The 17,357-nt window shown below is 42.7% G+C and overlaps 1 protein-coding gene across 3 annotated transcripts in view; it reads right to left on the bottom strand.

Annotated features, from left to right (window-relative positions):
* The window catches only part of LOC106563245 (colorectal mutant cancer protein), a 121,954-nt gene that overhangs the window by 37,865 nt on the left and 66,732 nt on the right, over positions 1-17,357 (bottom strand). For all 3 annotated transcript variants that reach the window (XM_014128653.2, XM_014128654.2, XM_014128656.2), the window contains 4 exons: positions 12,521-12,667; positions 10,955-11,044; positions 6,688-6,836; positions 2,196-2,336 (listed from right to left, as the gene is read on the bottom strand). In XM_014128653.2, coding sequence (XP_013984128.2) covers positions 2,196-2,336; positions 6,688-6,836; positions 10,955-11,044; positions 12,521-12,667 — 527 coding nt within the window. The remainder of the gene's footprint in view (positions 1-2,195; positions 2,337-6,687; positions 6,837-10,954; positions 11,045-12,520; positions 12,668-17,357) is intronic.

Below are 17,357 nucleotides of genomic sequence, written 5' to 3'. Positions count from 1 at the left end.
GGGCGAAAGAACACACATACGGGCTGACAAGGTGAAAAGTCTGTCGATGTGCCCTTGAGCAAGGCACTTAACCATAATTACTCCAGTGGCACCGAACTTCTATGGCTGACCCTGTAAAACAACACATTTCACTGCACCTATGTGTATGTGACAATAAAACATCTTATTATTATTTTGGTTAACATTCACACACTTTTAAAGTATCTCATAGGCCCCTGATCACTGATTAACAAAGAACCCATAGACAAACATGTCAGCTAAACCTATTTGCACTACTCAACAACTGAATGATAACACCCATCAACTCTCTCTCTCTCACACGCACACACACTCTTAGTGGAGGAATGCAGAGGCCTCTTGCGTCCACTTATTTGTGCTGCACTTTCATCAAGCGTTCAAAAGGACCATGGCTGAGAGGTGCTGATTTCTATTTAACTACAGTCATTATAGCATGTGTTGCGTGTGTGTGTGTGTGTTTGCCTGGGGCTCAGAGATGGAAGAAAAACAATCCTGTGGAAATCTTTTAGCGAGGCAATATCATTTAATCAGTCAATGATTACACATCAGGAAAAAAAAAACACCTCTACTCCAAACAAATACAGAGAGAGCCTGGGTAATTAACCAAGTATTACACCTACAAAGAAAACTCCCCATTTGTCCACAGAGGAAGTCTGAAGCCTGCACTCAATTTAGACATTGAACATCTATTTAATTTATTTTGTCCTCATAGCTAGTCTCTTTATTTTGAGTGGATTTGAGGTAGGTCAGATGTGTGTGTGTGTGTGTGTGTGTGTGAGAGAGACTGTTGACACTAGAGGGCCAGACCTGATTTAAAGACACACGTTTCCCATTTACGCACTCACGCACACGACTGCTAGTTCAGCCGTACCAAAACAAATCCTGTGGATACCTTTACACCCTTTAATAGCTCACACCAACACTATGAGTTAGTCACTCTCTCAAGAATGAAAAAAAAAGTTTCTGCCTGAAAAACACCAGAAAATTGTCAGCATCACCACCAGAATACACTCTGATGTTTTATCTTACACACATAGAGATAGCGAGTCTTGAAGAATCTTCCACCACATATCAGACACACACACACTGCAGTCCCCCATCCACCCTCGCTCCAATGAAAGTCTATCTCTTCCCAAATGGCCCAACGGGGTGGCCTCGCTGACATCATACTCGGTGGGGCTGAATTCAATCAAAGCGCTGGCATCAGGGCTACAGGGGGAAATATATACATTGAGAGTGTGTGTGTGTGTAATGTAACTGGTGTGATATTAACAGTGTGTTGTGTACTCCGGTGTAATGGGTAAGACAATTAATGATCTTTTATTGCTATAATGTTTCTATTTCGGTGTCTGTCAGTCTATTTCGGTGTCTGTCAGTTTACACATCTGATCATAGCTAAGCTTTGCCGATGAGGCAACGTGAGTACCATCTTCCTGAGACATGCTATGGCAGAATGCCATGAGAAACACACGTAACATTACCATATCATGCCACCACAACATAACATTCACCCAACATCAACAGCTAAAAATGCTACTTTTTCCATTTGAGGTTGGCCATTGGCAGAAAGTCTCCCTAAATCTTGCCACGCAAGAAAAGGGTTCAAAACGGAACTTTTCTGCATCTCATAACATCACCACAGAATAAGCATAGTTGGATGATTAGCATTATGCTAATCATAAATACCACTCAGATTAGATCCGTCTTCCTTTCGTTTCTCGTTTGCGTTAGCTTTGCTGAATGGGCACCTTCAGGGCAATTTATCAGAGAAGAGCTCGCACACAAACACACAGACCCCTTGATTGGCCAAGGGGATGAGAATGCTAATGAGATGCGGATGGCTGCTACCTAAGGCAACGTACAAAAGAGGCCCTGACCTCCTAATTATAATTACCGGAAGAGGCTTCTAATGAGGTAGCATTAGCATGGCTCTGACGGTTACAGCTTGATAAAGGTTTTTGTTAGCTTAGCAAATTAAGCTTGTCCATAGATGTGGATGAAGACATTTGGATTCAGATTTTCACCTTGTTGGCGTGTTTCTTTCTTTCTGTCTGGCACTTGAGCACAAGCATGAGTGTGGGAATGTGAGTAATATGTATTTTGCATGCTTCATTAAGTTAGGCCTTGCTTTGTATGTGCGCACGTGAGAGTGTGTCCATCCGTGTGTGTGTGTGTACCTGTACTGCAGTGCCAGTCGTAGGGCGGTGGCGTTGGACTCGTATTTGCCCACCAGCATGCTCATCCTCTCGGCGTTGCCCTTACACTCCTCCAACGTGATGGTCAAGAGGTCATTCTGAGACTTCAGGTGCTCGATGCGGCTGGAACACACACATTAGTCATCATTATTGGATTACATCTCAAAGCACTTCACCGTGCAACTCACCCCTCCACCAGTGATTTAAAGCACCCACCTGGGTGATTCACGGCTGTTATTTTGTGCCAGATCGCTCATCACACATCAGCTATTGCAGTAAAGGGAGTGTTAGGGGACAAACGGACGGTGCAACTATAGCCACCCTCCTCTCTCTTACTCAAATGGCCTTGGTTTTATGGGTAGATTATATGAGAGTAGCTAGTGACACGTAACTATCCATATAATTAAGGCTGTCAATAAAGCACTCAGGGCTTAATGAAGAGAAAAGAGGGCGTGTCCGCAGCCTGGTGGTTAGACATCCCATAAAAACATGGGCCAAATAACAACCTTTAAGTAGACACACCCCAAAATCTAAGTCACAGGTTACCAGGTGCCAAGCTATCCCCTTCATTTTGGATTGGCACACTTATGATGTATTATACCACTTATGAGGTATGAAAATGGTTCGATTTTAAGGTAAACTATCCCTTTAAGCGTACTTATCCATTTGGATAAACCTCAAAAAAAGAGTGATCGTAATGTGTTCTTTGTTCGAAAAAAATCGAAAACTGAACAATCACCGCGATCGTGACATTCGATTTGGCCTGAGAGACAGACCTACAGAACTGTATAAGCAGTGTTTCACAACATTTCAAACCCATCTGCTTTAAATGTCTACTAAGTCTGAAGCTCTGACTGGAATGAAGTGATAAAACGCAAAGGAATTACAAAGGATTACGACTTAAGCCCTCCTACTGAGAACACTCAGATCTCCACATCTCACTTCCAAATAGTCAGGATTATGAGGAAACGTCATAACATAATTCGCTAAATTTGAAATCCCCCCAAAGATCCTAAAGTACACTGTTTGAAGAGTTACTACTTCATTCGCTTGGAACAGACTTCTGAAGGGAGTTTTTTGAGGAAAAGAAGAGCTGCAAATAAAACTGGTTTTATATAAATTCACCTGCATGTTGGAACACAACTATTGAACATGTGCCTGAATCGGGTTCATTCATAGGCTTGGGCTTTCTTAAAGGACCCATAATGAAGACTCGCTGATAGAAAAGTACCTCTAGTGTGAATCTCTAAACTACAGTGTAGGTTAGGGGGGATGTCAATACTATAGTTTACATTTTAAACATGGCCTTTTTTATCCTACATCAATACAAAGCAAATTTGTGTATTTTACCGATGTAAACTTACATACAATGCATTCGGAAAGTATTCAGACAGTCAACTTTCTCCACATTTTGTTACGTTACAGCCTTATTCTAAAACTGATTAAAATGTCCCCCCCCCCCCCCTCATCATCTACACACAATACCCATAATGACAAGAGAAAACAGGTTTAGATTTTGTGGGAAATGTATAAAAAAAAATAAAAGAATAAATGTAACATTTACATAAGTATTCAGACCCTTTACTCAGTATTTTGTTGAAGCACCTTTGGCAGCGATTACAGCCTTGACTCTGCTTGGGTATGATGCCAAAAGCTTGGCACACCTGTATTTGGAAAGTTTCTCCCATTCCTCTCTGCAGATCCTCTCAAGCTCTGTCAGGCTGGACGGGAAGCATCGCTGCACAACTATTTTCAGGTCTCTCCAGAGATGTTTAATCGGGTTCAAGTCCGGGCTCTGGCTGGGCCACTCAAAAACATTCAGAGACTTGTCCCAAAGACACTCCTGCGTTGTGTTGGCTGTGTGCTTAGGGTCATTGTCCTGTTGAAAGATGCACCTTCGCCCCAGTCTCAGCGCTCTGGAGCAGGTTTTCATCAAGGATCTCTGTACTTTGCTCCGTTCATCTTTCCCTCAATCCTGACTAGTCTCCCAGTCTCTGCCGCTGAAAAACATCCCCACAGCATGATGCTGCCACCACCATGCTTCACTGTAGGGATGGTGCCAGGTTTCCTCCAGACGTGACGCTTGGCATTCAGGACCTCTATACCAGATGGTGTCAGAGGAAGGCACAAACAATTGTCACCTTGACTCACATTGTCAAAGACACCAGTCACCCTAGTCATAGACTGTTCTCTTTGCTACCAGACGGCAAGCGGTACCAGAGCGCCAAGTCTAAGTCCAAGAGGTTCTAAACAGCTTCTACCCCCAAGCCATAAGACTCCTGAACATCTACTCAAATGGCTACCTAGACTATTTGCATTGCCTGCCCCCCCCCTTCTAAGCTGCTGCTACTCTGTTTATTATCTATGCATTGTTACTTTAATAACTCTACCGGCATGCGCATATTACCGCAATTACCTCGACTAACTGGTGCCCCCGCACATTGACTCTGTACCGGTACCCTCTGTATATAGCCTTGCTATTGTTATTTTACTGCTGCTCTTTAATTATTTGTTACTTTTATTTGTTACTTTTTTTTTTTTCTTTCTTAAAACTGCATGGGGCAGTATTTTCATTTTCGGATGAAAAGCGTACCCAGAGTAAACTGCCTAATACTCGGGCCCAGAGTCGAATATTTGCATATTATTAGTAGATTTGGATAGAAAACACTCTGAAGTTTCTAAAACTGTTTGAATGATGTCTGTGAGTATAACAGAACTCATATGGCAGGCAAAAACCTGAGAAAAATCCAACCAGGAAGTGGGAAATCTGAGAATTGTAGTTCTTCTTTTGAATCCCTATCGAAACTATAGTGTCTGTGGGGTCACGTTGCACTTCCTAAAGCTTCCATTGGCTGTCAACAGCAGATGGCAGAAAATAGGAGCTCAGTCAATGAGTGGACTGCCTGGGACCAGTGAGTTGTTTACTGCGCGGGCACGTTTGGTGCGCCGCTCCTTCTTTTTACTCTGTAATGAATACGCTATTGTCCGGTTGGAATATTATCGACGTTTTATGTTAAAAAGACCCTAAGGATTGAATGTAAACGTTTGACATGTTTCTACGAACGGTAATGGAACTATTGGACTTTTCGTGTCTGGATTTACGCTTGCGCGTTATGCCTTTGGATAGTGATCTGAACACACAAACAAAACGTAGGTATTTGGACATAAATATGGAGTATTTTCGAACAAAAATAACATTTATTGTGGAAGTAGGAGTCCTGGGAGTGCATTCTGACGAAGATCAGCAAAGGTAAGAGAATATTTATAAATACAAATTCTGAGTTTAGTTGACCCCAGAACTTGGCGGGTATCTGTATAGCTTGCTTTGATGGCTGAGCTATGTACTCAGAATATTGAAAAATGTGCTTTCTCCATAAAGCTATTTTAAAATCTGACACAGCGGTTGCATTAAGGAGAAGTATATCTATCATTCTTTCAATAACTGTTGTAAATTTTATCAACGTTTATGATGAGTATTTTTGTAAATTGATGTGCTCATTCACCAGAAGTTTTCGTGGGAATACATTTTCTGAACATCCTATCGCCAATGTAAAATGGGGTTTTTGGATATAAATATCAACTTTATCGAGCAAAACATACATGTATTGTGTAACATGAAGTCCTATGAGTGCCATCTGATGAAGATCATCAAAGGTTACTGAATATTTTAGCTGTATTTTTGGTTTTTGTGATGCATGTCCTTGCTTGGAAAATGGCTGTGTGGTTTTTCTTGTGAAGTTTATTCTCCTAACATAATCTAATATTATGCTTTCGCCGTAAAGCCTTTTTGAAATCGGACAATGTGGTTAGATTAACGAGAAGTTTATCTTTAAAATGGTGTAAAATAGTTGATTGTTTGAGAAAATGAAATGAGATTTTAGCTGTTTTGTATTTCGCGCCATGCTATTTCACTGGCTGTCCCGCCTAGCCCAGAGAAGTTAAGGGCTTGTAAGTAAGCATTACACTGTAAGGTCTAAACCTGTTGTATTCGGCGCACGTGACAAGTACAATTCGATATGATTTGATTCTGGAAGGCTCTCCCATCTCTACAGAGTAACTTTGGAGCCCTGTCAGAGTGACCATCGGTTTCTTGGTCACCTCCCTGACCAAGGCCCTTATCCCCAGATTGCTCAGTTTGGCCAGGAGGCCAGATATAGGAAGATACTTGATTGTTCCAAACTTATTTAATTTAAGAATGATGGAGGCCACTGCGTTCTTGGGGACCTTCAATCTTGCAGAAATGTTTTTGTACCCTTCCCCAGATTTGTGCCTCGACACAATCCGGGTCTCGGAGCACTACGGACAATTCTTTCAACCTTGTGGCTTGGTTGCACTGTCAACTGTGGGACCTTATATAGACAGGTGTGTGTACATTTTGGCATTAATGGTGGGATACAGTATTACTTTAATATGACATTACTTATAAGATGAAGATCAGGGCTGTAAGTGACAGGCAACGTGGTTTGAGTGTCACCTGTTAAGTCTCTCCGTCTCCACCTCAAACTCCCTGATCTTGTTCTCAGAGATGGCTGATCCGTGGGAGTAGAGGGTCTGGAAGATCTCCTGAATGTTGGAGCAGTCCTGGAGGGAGTGTGCCAAGTGCTCCGCCACATTACTGGACACCTGGGAGGAGGAGGAACAGGGGTACATGGGGGAAAGACTGACATTTACATCAATGGAGGGGAGTAGACAGCGCTTCAACCAATGTGAGTCAAGGTGCAGCCAAAAATCACAACGTAAAAACAGCACAATGGGAATTTAATGGGTCAGGCAGACTGAGGGGATTTCTTTGTGATCCTCCACTCTCTTAATCCACATTGAGTTTATACAGAGTGTGTTTATAACCTTTAATTACACAGATTGGTTTTTATTGAGATTAAAATCTTTTTCAAGAGATTGTATACAGGTTTTCTATTGAACTTTGCTCTCCCTCCTTTACATAATCTGCCTCAGCCTAGTCCCAGAGGAATACTAACAGTCTGCATCTCTTTCTCGCTCTTCCCTCTCACTCTCTTTCAAGTCTATTTTGGGTCAGATGGGTTCCAGCTAAAGAGAATTTTGGTGGCCAGAGCTTCAAGGAAAAGAGAAGCCCTGGAATCATTAGGATTGGTTCCCGTCACTCACACCTGAACACACACCAAGGGGAGAGAGGGAGAAATAAAAAGAGAGGGAAGGAAAGGCAGAGAGGGAGGGAGGCACTAGAGAAAAGAGGGCATCCATCAGAAGAGGATTGAAAGAGGAGAGCGATAAAACGATGTACAGTCGTGGCCAAAAGTTTTGAGAATGACACAAATATTAATTTCCACAAAGTTTGCTGCTTCAGTGTCTTTAGATATTTTTGTCAGATGTTACTATGGAATACTGGAGTATAATTACAAGCATTTCATAAGTGTCAAAGTATTTTACTGACAATTACATAAAGTTGATGCAGAGTCAATATTTGCAGTGTTGACCCTTCTTTTTCAAGACCTCTGCTATCCGCCCTGGCATGCTGTCAATTAACTTCTGGGCCACATCCTGACTGATGGCAGCCCATTCTTGCATAATCAATCCATGGAGTTTGTCAGAATTTGTGGGTTTTTGTTTGTCCACACGCCTCTTGTGGATTGACTACAAGTTCTCAATGGGATTAAGGTCTGGGAAGTTTCCTGGCCATGGACCCAAAATATCGATGTTTTGTTCCCCGAGCCACTTTTGCCTTATGGCAAGGTGCTCCATCATGCTGGAAAAGGCATTGTTCATCACCAAACTGTTCCTGGATGGTTGGGAGAAGCTGCTCTCGGAGGATGTGTTGGTACCATTCTTTATTCATGGCAGTGTTCTTAGGCAAAATTGTGAGTGAGCCCACTCCCTTGGCTGAGAAGCAACCCCACACATGAATGGTCTCGGGATGCTTTACTGTTGGCATGAGACAGGACTGATGGTATCACTCACCTTGTCTTCTCCGGACAAGCTTTTTTCCGGATGCCCCAAACAATCGGAAAGGGGATTCATCAGAGAAAATGACTTTACCCCAGTCCTCAGCAGTCCAATTCTTGTACCTTTTGCAGATTATCAGTCTGTCCCTGATGTTTTTCCTGAGCAAGCTCTGTACTGGTGGTGCCCCGATCCCGCAGCTGAATCAACTTTAGGAGACGGTCCTGGCGCTTGCTGGACTTTCTTGGGCGCCCTGAAGCCTTCTTCACAACAATTGAACCGCTCTCCTTGAAGTTCTTGATGATCCGATAAATGGTTGATTTAGGTGCAATATTACTGGCAGCAATATCCTTGCCTGTGAAGCCCTTTTTGTGCAAAGCAATGATGACAGCACTTGTTCCCTTGCAGGTAACCATTGTTGACAGAGGAAGAACAATGATTCCAAGCACCACCCTCCTTTTGAAGCTTCCAGTCTGTTATTCAAACTCAATCAGCATGACAGAGTAATCTCCAGCCTTGTCCTCGTCAACACTCACACCTGTGTTAACGAGAAAATCACTGACATTTAACTAGGCAGGTCAGTTAACAAAAAATTCTTATTTTCAATGATGGGCTAGGAAAAGTGGGTTAACTGCCTTGTTCAGGGGCAGAACAACAGATTTGTACTTTGTCAGCTCAGGAATTCGATATTGCAACCTTTCGATTACTACTCCAACACTCTAACCACTAGGCTACCCTGCCGCCAATGCAGTCGAAATGTTTTTTTGGGGGATTCAGTTAATTTGCATGGCAAAGAGGGACTTTGCAATGAATTGCAATTCATCTGATCACTCTTCATAACATTCTGGAGTATATGCAAATTGCCATCACACAAACTGAGGCAGCAGACTTTGTGAAAATTTATATTTGTGTCATTCTCAAAACTTTTGGCCGCGACTGTACTGTACAGTGCCTTTGGAAAGTATTAAGACCCCTTGACTTGTTCCACATTTTGTTATGTTACAGCCTTATTCTAAAATTGACTCAATTGCTTTTTTACTAACCAATCTATACACAATACCCCATAATGACAAAGCAAAAACAGGTTTAGATTTTTTAGCTAAATTATAAAAAATAAACTGAAATATCACATTTACATAAGTATTCAGACCCTTTACTCAGTACTTTGTTTCAGCACCTTTGGCAGAAATTACAGCATTGAGTCTTCTTGGGTATGATGCTACAAGCTTGGCACACCTGTATTTGGGAAGTTTCTCCCATTCTTCTCTGCAGATCATCTCAAGCTCTGTCCGGTTGGATGGGAAGCGTTGCTGCACAGCTATTTTCAGGTCTCCCCAGAGATGTTCGATCGGGTTCAATTCCGGGCTCCGGCTGGGCCACTCAAGGACATTCAGAGACTTGTCCCGAAGCCACTCCTGTGTTGTTTTGGCTGTGTGCTTAGGGTCATTGTTCTGTTGGATGGTGAACCTTCACCCCAGTCTGAGGTCCCGAGCACTCTGTAGCAGGTTTTCATCAAGGATCTCTCTGTACTTTGCTCTGTTCATCTTTGCCTCGATCCTGAATAGTCTCCCAGTCCCTGCTGCTGAAAAACATACTCACAGCATGATGCTGCCACCACCATGCTTCATCATAGGGATGGTGCAGGTTTCCTCCAGATGTGACGTTTGGCATTCAGGCCAAAGAGTTCAATCTTGGTTTCATCAGACTTGTTCCTCATGATTTGAGAGTCTTTATGTGCCTTTTGGCAAACTCCAAGCAGGCTGTCATGTTCCTTTTACCGAGGAGTGGCTTCCATCTGGCCACTCTACCATAAAGGCCTGATTGGTGGAGTGCTGCAGAGATGGTTGTCCTTCTGGAAGGTTCTCCCATCTCAACAGACAAACTCTAGAGCTGGGTTCTTGGTGGCCCTTTTCCCAGGATTGCTCAGTTTGACTGGGATGCCAGCTCTAGGAAGAGTCTTGGTGGTTCCAAACTTCTTCCATTTAAGAATGATGGAGATCACTGTGTTCCTGGGGACCTTCAATGCTGCAGACATTTTTTGGTACCCTTCCCCAGATCCATGCCTCAAAGCAATCCGGTCTCGGTGCTCTACTGACAATTCCTTCAATCTCAATTGGTTTTTGATCCGACATGCACTGTCAACTGTGGGATCTTATATAAACAGATGTGTGCCTTTCCAAATCGTGTATAATCAATTGAATTTACCACAGGTGGACTCCAATCAAGTTGTAAAAACATCAAGGATGATCAATGGAAACAGGATGCACCTGAGCTCAAATTTGAGTCTCATAGTAAAGTGTCTGAATACTTATGTAAATAAGGTATTTCTGTTTTTAATACATTTGCAAAAATGTATACAAACCTGTTTTCGCTTTGTCATTATGGGCTTTGTGTGTAGATTACCGAGGACCTTTTTTTATTTAATCCATTTTAGAATAAGGCTGTAACGTAACAAAATGTGAAAGAGTAAAGGGGTCTGAACACTTTCCGATGGCACTGTAGCTGGGTCTGTTGATAGTCCCCCCGTTCGAGGTGACGTTGTCAGGTCAATCTTTAGTGTCAACGGGGCTTTGTGGGTGCAGAGGGAGGGAGCAGTGGGGTATGAGTTACACCAGGTCTGTCACACCATACTGGTGATAGATACCCATTTCTGACACTTCTGCAGATGCTGCGGTTATCATCGGCCAGCTGCTACAAGGAAATGTCCTACCTACTGTCGCTCTCTCTCTTACTCTAACTACCCCTCTCTCTATACTACTTACTTTGTTTTAACATCTTCCCCCTCAAAGCCTTCAGTATTGAATAGGCATCCAGTAGCCCCTTACCCCGATGCTGCTGATCTCTGATCCCAGAACAGGTCTCTCGGTGGAGGAAGACTCCGACCTGGTTTTAGACAGTTTCACCCGCTCCGCCACCTAGCAACAAGACAACAAACTGCTTGATCTCCAAGGCATTCCTAGTCGATCGCAAAACATTTCTATAAAACACCCAATGATATAGCCTTACATTCCTACTTTTTTCTGTCTCGCACTGTTGGCAGTAGGTGCACTTTTTTCAGCTGCCATGTGTCTGAAGGTACCAACTCTGCGTGCCCGGAGAGAAAATCAAGTGCACCTACAGGCATTGCTCAGATCACTGTGTCTGTCTGCAGCTTTCTCGAGCGCACAGCAAAGGAAGTTGATACTGTGATTTAAAAACATCTAAAACGACGGCTGAAGAGAGACTGTCAACAATTACTGCAAAGAGCTACTGTTTTTATGAGTGAGTTCATGTTGAATTTTTATTCAGCACTTTTATAAGCCATGAAATGCGCTTAACCACTCACACTGCAGTTTCAATGAATGAGTAGCAAAATGTATCGATAGGCTTGCATTGTTATTATTAGCGACTGTCTTCTTTTATATCAAGGAATATTTCACTTACTCTGGTCATAAGAGCAACAACATGAATTTGTACATGAGGCAGAACTAATGCGGTGTGCCTCGAGTTTTGCCATCAGCGCAAGTTTCGCCATCCCCTTTTTGGTCTTAACGGAGCGGGGAGGGCTGAGGGATGGTCTGATGGTGAGAGGCGGACCCGCTGATGGGCTCCCTCCGCTGAGACTCAGAGGCAGGCACAAGCAGTCCAGTAACATAAAGAAAGCACATTATTTCAATGTATGCTCACTCAGCTGTGCCTCACAAGTAATACAACAAATGATGATCTATTACCAGTGTGAAATGTAATGTCTGAGAAGAACATCATTGGCAGGGCAATTCAAGCATTGCATAATGAATTGGGCATATAGCCTAATGCAAACTTCATTTCTACAGAACTGTTTTTAATAGGTTAATGTTGCATAGGTTTACATTTTTTTTTTATCTGGGGCATATCTCAGCCTTCATTTTGACTCAGAAAGTGATCTCGGCTCAGAAAAGGTCCACTGCTCTAATGTATTGTATTCCCTCTGAGGCTCAATGTCAAGGACACACACGGGACTGTGGAAGAGCGAATGGTTGCCTGATTACCACTGTCCCTCTCTGGGTGGACAAGCCAAAGGCTAGTATGCTGATTAGTGTGTGTGTGTGTGTGTGTGTGTGTGTGTGTGTGTGTGTGTGTGTGTGTGTGTGTGTGTGTGTGTGTGTGTGTGTGTGTGTGTGTGTGAGATCGAGACAGTACTATAAGAGATGGTGAAAATTGGAAAAGAAAAGAAAATGTTTGTCCTTGGTCATTCCAGAGGAGAGTTCATAATGTCCCCAGAGAGACATTGCATTACCTCATATGAATGTACAATTTCCATTTATTCAATTCTATTACTCAAGACCGTGTGAGGTCTTAACCCTATAATGTACTTCCACATGCATAACTTTTTTTCCCCCCTTACTATGCATGTCATAGTGTGTGTGTTCTACCTTGGCCACAGGTATATCGTTACTGCTGCTGCTGGTGCTGAGTTCCCCAGTGCTGGGGTTGATTGGACGGGAGGTGGGGGTGAGACGCCCGGGGCTGGACAGGCCTGCAGGCTGGGAGCTCTGGAGACGCGTCTGCAGCTCTCGCACCTGGGGAAAAGACACCATAGAGATATATTATATTACTATTTCATGTGAATGTGTTCTATTTCATTCTGTGGCACACAAAGACACACATAAGCTGGTGGTCATGGGCATGGCAAAACGTTAAAATAACATGAATAAAATATCAATAACAACCAGACCTGCTGAAAACACACAACTGCTTATGACCTCATCATACAGAGGATTGACAAAAGGACTCAGTTAGTTGCAACTTTAACCACTTTTTGCTCCAGTTTTCGACAATGTGAGGATCCATCCCATCTCTTTAAAGCAGTGGGCAAAGGCAGGAATTTTGGGACAGTGATGATGTTATGAATGCAGAGGCAACAGGGTACTTGAATCACTCCACTGCTGACAGGCTTCTCCTCACTCTATATTAAGCATCAAAAAGCTATTTGGAAAGGCTTGCCAGGTCTCGCAATGAATTTGTATGCAAGCTTGGATTTGTCTGTATTATGCTTGCAGCTTGTATACAAAATCCAAACGCTGTTGTTAATATGTTCTTACCTCTTCACAACCCAAAGCAGTTTAGGCTCCAGGTGTGTGTGTGTGGTTGTGTGCATGAATGTTGGGGTGTGTGTATGTGTCAGAGGGAGAGAGCTTCCTCTGCCAGGAAAAGCGTGGAAAAGAAAGAACATTAGTTTGACCCCTGGCTCATGAAAATACCGTATAAACAGTGAAAACTCGGCAAACTTGGTTTTGAAAACAATGGCCTTTTGTTCTTTACACAGCACACATTGCACACACAGAGACAACACAATATATACCCGCAAACAGTCAGCAACTGGCATGAGCTGTTGGCAGCACTGGATAGCTGAATACACATGACAAGAAGTCAAAATCATGTTAGCTACCTGCATGTTGTCAATAATATAGGCAAACCTTTAAATTGCACACACACACGTGGCATTATAGGCACAGGTAAATCTATCTACATCAAATGTATGGTCTGAAATGTAAATCAGGCTTCCTCTAGGGCAGACATACTGGCCTGGAAAACAGATGAGGCGATAAGCCTTCATCTGCCACTAACTCTGTCTCTGCCTCCGCAGCCAGACTGCGAGAACAGATTTTCCCCACCTCTATTTCCCTACGGACACCAGGGGAGAGGCGACTTTCAGAGACAGATAGAGAGAGAAAGGGATGAGCGGAAATAGAAGAGAAAGTGAGTGACAGAAAGAGGGGGGCGAGAGGAGAGTGGGAAAAGGTTGACAGTGAAGCAGAGACACTGGGAATGTGAGACTATGCTTTGACTATGTACAGACTCAATGAGAATAGGCTTGCTATTGAGAAAGGTCGTCGTAGGCAGACCTGGCTGTGCACACTGCCCACAAAATCCATTGAAAACGGAGCTGCACTTCCTAACCTCCTGCCAAATGTATGAGCATATTAGAGATACATAATACCCTCAGATTACACAGACCCACATAGAATTTGAAAACAAATACAATTCCAGACCCACAGCGTGCAATCACAGCAGCAAGATTTGTGACCTGTTAACAATGGTGTTTGAAGAAAAAGCAACACGTGTTCATGTTTATTTATTTTCCCTTTTCTACTTTAACTATTTGCACATTGTTACAACACTGTGTCATGACTGTCCTGTGAGGATCACAATGGGTCAGATCAGCTTGGTAATGGCTGACAATAACCAGACCCTCTCCCACCGACAAATGAGGGGAGGAGGGAACTGTGGGGGTTTTGAAACCTCCACACCTGGTCGTAAATTTAAGCAGGAGAGAACTCTCTCTCTACCCTTTAGTATCAACCAAAGAAATGCCGTTGTCTAGAGAGATTTTTGCCGCCCCAAAACTCTAACGTTAAAAAGTGAATCATGGAACAATATTTCTAACGTAACGAAATGGTCAGTGGGGAGACATAGGAAACTAATGTCATATTGTTTTTCATTTTGTGATGTTATTAAAAACGGTATGGACCAAATACTGTAACTTGGAAAGGATACCCACTTTATCTGTCAAGTTTTCATCCAATATTGTCACGTCGGTTGAAAGGAGAGGACCAAGGTGCAGCGTGGCGAGCGTACAGATTATTTTTATTAGAAAAGACGCCGAACAAAAAAATAAACACTACCCAACAAACCGTGAAGCTAAAGGCTATGGGCCATAAACAAAGTCAACATCCCACAACACAAGGAGGGAAAAGGGCTACCTAAGTATGGTTCCCAATCAGAGACAACAATAGACAGCTGTCCCTGATTGAGAACCATACCCGGCCAAAACATAGAAAATAAAGAACATAGAAAAAGGAACATAGAATGCCCACCCTAGTCACACCCTGGCCTACCCAAAATAGAGAATAAAAAACCTCTCTATGGCCAGGGTGTGACAAATATGTTGTGAATACAATATGAAAAATGATTCAAGTATGTTTGTTAAGATATGAAAGTGCTTTTAGGATGGGTAAGAGAGAACTTCTAATCATATCCTTTGCACATTAAGTAGCCACGCTCCGAGTGAGGTCAGAGAGCTTGTCAGCATGACGGAACGCCCCTTTTGGCCAGAGTGCATAAAAAGCCTTTGTTACGAAATTAACATTAGACCAGGAAGCGTGAGGCGAGAGCTACATGTTTTAAATGGTTGAAACGCTGAATCTCAACACGAGGTGAAGAAATACTCACCTTTCTTTAGACCAGAGAGACGAAGAGCTGCAGCTCATGTCTATTGTGGTCCGAATTCTGAATACCAACACGAGGAGGAAGAGGCGAGAAGCTCATCTCAGACAATCACTGGTACAGCTGTCTTAAGTCAGATATTGAGAAAAGCTAATGTAAGTGAGACTATCCTACTACGCTCATCACCAATTGGAACCATCGACATGGCTGTTATCTTCCAGAGTGAACAACAGTAGAAGACGGGAAAGCCCTTTCGGACAATCAGAGCCATACAGCTGGAAGCCTAACAACTTTCCGAGAAGGCTTGGTTCCGACCGAGATAAACGACAATCATAGGCATTTCACACTTAAATACATTCATGATTTCTTATTCCAAATTGGCGGCGGTTCGTGTGTAAAGTATATGTTTAATGGGAGAATAGTTATAGAATGTTTCCGTTTTTTTCCCCCTCTCCATCTCTGTGTAAAAGCCGTCATATTTTGTTAGTCCACTAGGGACCTTTGTCTCATGTAAAGTGTGTATGTTAATTCTGCGTTGTTATTTAGTTAGCTAGCAAATAAATAATTAAACCCATGTGTAGTACTGAATAATGGAGCAAGCCTGGTGGTTTTGCAGATCCAAGAACGTTACGATAGTACACAATGAGTATTTGATAAGAAGTACAGTGCCTTGCAAAAGTACTCATCCCCTTTGCATTTTTCCTATTTTGTTGCATTACAACCAGTAATTTAAATGGATTTTTATTTGGATTTCATGTAATGGACATACACAAAATAGTCCAAATTGGTGAAATGAAATTAAAAAAAGAACTTGTTTCAAACAATTCTAAATAATAAAAAACTGAAAAGTGGTGCGTGCATATGGATTCAACCCCTTTGCTATGAAGCCCCTAAATAAGATCTGGTGCAACCAATTACCTTTAGAAGTCACATAATTAGTTAAATAAAGTCCACTTGTGTGAAATCTAAGTGTCACATGATCTGTCACATGATGTCAGTATATATACACACCTGTTCTGAAAGGCCTCAGAGTCTGTAACACCACTAAGCAAGGGGCACCACCAAGCAAGCGGCACCATGAAGACCAAGGAGCTCTCCAAACAGGTCAGGGACAAAGTTGTGGAGAAGTACAGATCAGGGTTGGGTTATAAAAAATTTAAAAAATGAAACTTTGAACATCCCACAGAGCACCATTAAATCCATTATTAAAAAATGGAAAGAATATGGCACCACAACAAACCTGCCAAGAGAGAGCCGCCCACCAAAACTCACAGACCAGGCATGTAGGGCATTCACCAGAGAGGCAACACAGATACCAAAGATAAACCTGAAGGAGCTGCAAAGCTCTATAGGACCACTTTAAGCCATACACTCCACAGAGTTGGGCTTTACGGAAGAGTGGCCAGAAAAAAGCCATTGCTCAAAGAAAAAAATAAGCAAACATGTTTGGTGTTCGCCAAAAGGCATGTGGGAGACTCCCCAAACATATGGAAGAAGGTACTCTGGTCAGATGAGACTAAAATTGAGCTTTTTGGACAACTGTATGTAGACATAATGACTGTTCACTTTGTATTGTTAATTTCACTTGCTTTGGCAATGTAAACATGTTTCCCAAGCCAATAAATGTGTGTGAGAGAGAGAGAGAGAGAGAGAGAGAGAGAGAGAGAGAGTAAAAGAATGCGAGAGAGCTTGGCCATGACTTTGAACACTGCTGTTTTTCCTGTTCTCCTCTCCTGCGAAACTCCCTGGGAGCCAAGGGTCTGAAAAAAGCCAACATGGCTGCCATGTGCTGCCAAAGGACACAGAGATGACTGCGACATCATGAACTAGTCCTCTAGCCAGCTTTCTCCCTCATGATCCCTGAGAAAAGAAACTGCAAAGAAAATGATTCTGGTTCTGTTTGGTTCTGGCCAGTTTATAAACCGAGGACTTTGTTTGACTCACATGCACATCTGTCCAGGACAGTTCTTGTATCCAGCTGATTTTAAAAAGTATACTGAACAACAATATAAAAGGCACTATGCAACATTTGAACAATTTTAC

This window comes from Salmo salar, chromosome ssa11 (genome assembly GCF_905237065.1).
Source record: "Salmo salar chromosome ssa11, Ssal_v3.1, whole genome shotgun sequence".
NCBI classification, from domain to species: Eukaryota; Metazoa; Chordata; class Actinopteri; order Salmoniformes; family Salmonidae; genus Salmo; species Salmo salar.
The sequence above is the reverse complement of the archived record's forward strand: the minus strand, read 5'-3'. Positions and strand labels throughout refer to the sequence as shown.